The sequence below is a fragment of the Castanea sativa genome, chromosome 12, assembly GCF_040712315.1.
Source record: "Castanea sativa cultivar Marrone di Chiusa Pesio chromosome 12, ASM4071231v1".
Taxonomy (NCBI): Eukaryota; Viridiplantae; Streptophyta; class Magnoliopsida; order Fagales; family Fagaceae; genus Castanea; species Castanea sativa.
In genome coordinates this window covers 16,969,351-16,971,652 of record NC_134024.1, presented here as the reverse complement: position 1 = coordinate 16,971,652, position 2,302 = coordinate 16,969,351, and the positions used below count along the sequence as shown (strand labels likewise).

Below are 2,302 nucleotides of genomic sequence, written 5' to 3'. Positions count from 1 at the left end.
AGTCTATTTAGTTGTGACTTGCACTGTTCAGGTCACTTCCTCATTAATGCAGTTGATAAAACTGTTGTCCACTATTTAATGTGGAGGCTACAGGCTACCCCAAATTAGAGACTTCCCCTATGATCTCTGATTCTCTCTCATCAGATTTCTCCTCCCACTTGCAACGCCTCAAAGTCCTTATGACTTTTCTCTTTCTCTCCCCAGGCAAGCTTCCTCCTCGGGCCTATAGCCCGTGGCATCCCCTACCCATACTACAACTCTTCAACTTCATCCTTGGTCATCAGGCACCCACATATGTGTTATTAACAAATTGTCAATCAATTTAATTTTCTTATAACATAATCAATCTCTAGAGTATCTTCTCAAATTAATTTTATTAAAGATATTATTACAGCTTCACTTAATAATATGATCTACTGTATAAGAGACTAAGTTACAAAAATTAAAAACTCAAATTGTTGGAGAATTGATGGTCAATGATTAATTATTCGGCACACTCATACAATTTTCTTTTTGAAACAATTTAGGGTTTTAATTAGATTGAATTTCTATGGACTCAATATTTTTTAGGGCCTTTTTAGAGGTTAGAGAAAGAATGTAAAACTTATTTATATTTTTCCTTTAATTAAAAAAAAAATCATTTATCAAAATCTAGGGATAATTTTAACATTTTGGGTGGGGCTTTTTTTTCCCCTTATAATGAAAGGTCTTGGATCCCTTATATAAAGGGCATTCGGCCTAAACCTAAGTGATCTAGACTTAAGAATTTTTATTTTATGTGACCACACTCATGTGAGAGGGGTTATACATAATACCCTCTAGACCTACCAACTTGAGTTGAAAAAAAAAACTATGACAATATCATTAAAAGCGCAGATGAACATGAATATTTATGACATTATGACTCTCTTTAATCTTCAATTTTTCATCATTGTATCTATTTTGAAATTCAAAAGAATATTCCTATCATGTTATGAAGGGAATGGTTTTGACTTTTCTGATAGATTTACTGATAGAACACATATAAAACTATTCTCACATTTTACTAAAATTGTCAAACCTCAAAAGCTTTAAAAATGTTTATGGATAAAACTAAATTGAAGCTTATAGGATAAAGTTCTACAATTCATATATTGTTCATGATTATATAAATCCAAAACTTTAAGGCACTATTTATTATATAATGCCGAACACTCATGACATATTCACGTTTTAATTGTTTTAAACCGGACTGGATTGGCTAGTTCACCGATTCAACTGGGAACTAAACCTAAAACCAATCTAGGAAAAATCGGACTCATTCCCGGTTTTTTTATTGTTCTGATTTTTAAAACTTAAGTTTTAACTCACTTCCATAAAAGTGCTTAAACTTTTTCTAACAGCAATCCTGTTCCACCTCATACATCCACCAATGATCCCAAGCAATCAAACCCATTCTTGTATTCTTCTAGGACCACCCCCATCACAATCTTAGCCGAACATGCCATGGCATCATTGAAGATCTTATTGAATTCAGGATTTTTTGATGCAAAGTCCCATATCTCACAGCCATGAGCCTTCTTAAAGGCAATACCACCTTCTTTGACACATTGGCTAAGGTAATGCCATGGTGCCAATTGCCATGGATGGTTCTCCATTAATACCATTGGCGCTAGGCTTAGTTCAGCATCATGCAAAAGCCATTTTGATGCAGGGGTCAATCCATAGAGAGTATCCCCACCATCTGATGGATTATGTGCTGTTAAGATCTTTTTACGGACTAGTGATCTCATTATACGTGCGAGGTATGGAATATCAAGAGAAGGGGAGTTAATTATTCCGGCTGCTATTTGGCTCAAAGTAATCGGACCACCGTGAGAGTTTATAATGTCAGCAATGCGGAGCTCCACAGCATATTTCAATGCCATGGAGTCTGCAAAGCCAAATAAATGTTGCCAAATTTTTGCTTGGCCTTCGAGCAATGCCCGAGCTTCTTTTGTTTCCATTCTCTCTCTCTCTCTCTCTCTCTCTCACACACACACACACACACAAACGAAGATTTTGAGCAAGTTGGTGAAGTGAAAGGCAAGTAGGCAACGCATGTAGATATTTAATGAAAGCAAGGGTGCTAGAGCCAACTCAGCCTATCCCTTTCTCAACTTTTGATTCTGTATGATAATAAATGTACAATACCATGAAGAAGTTGGCTTAGTAGAAGTTGCCTCTTCTAGTTTTACTGCTCCAGCTGTGTACTTCCTTATGGGTAATTATTAGGTATTTTCAGAGTACTATAAATGTGTATTTTCTCCTCTCACATAACTGT

At 35.7% G+C, this 2,302-nt stretch overlaps 1 protein-coding gene across 1 annotated transcript; it reads right to left on the bottom strand.

The window, feature by feature from the left end:
* Positions 1–1,397: 1,397 nt before the first annotated feature.
* On the bottom strand, positions 1,398–1,985 carry LOC142620268 (desmethylxanthohumol 6'-O-methyltransferase-like). Its single transcript, XM_075793668.1, has one exon. The coding sequence runs from the start codon at positions 1,983–1,985 to the stop codon at positions 1,398–1,400; it is 588 nt and encodes a 195-aa protein (XP_075649783.1).
* Positions 1,986–2,302: the final 317 nt, after the last annotated feature.

What these genes read in the sequence shown, in the direction of transcription:
- LOC142620268 (XM_075793668.1), bottom strand. Translation starts at nt 1,985, where the DNA reads ATGGAAACAAAAGAAGCTCGGGCATTGCTCGAAGGCCAAGCAAAAATT.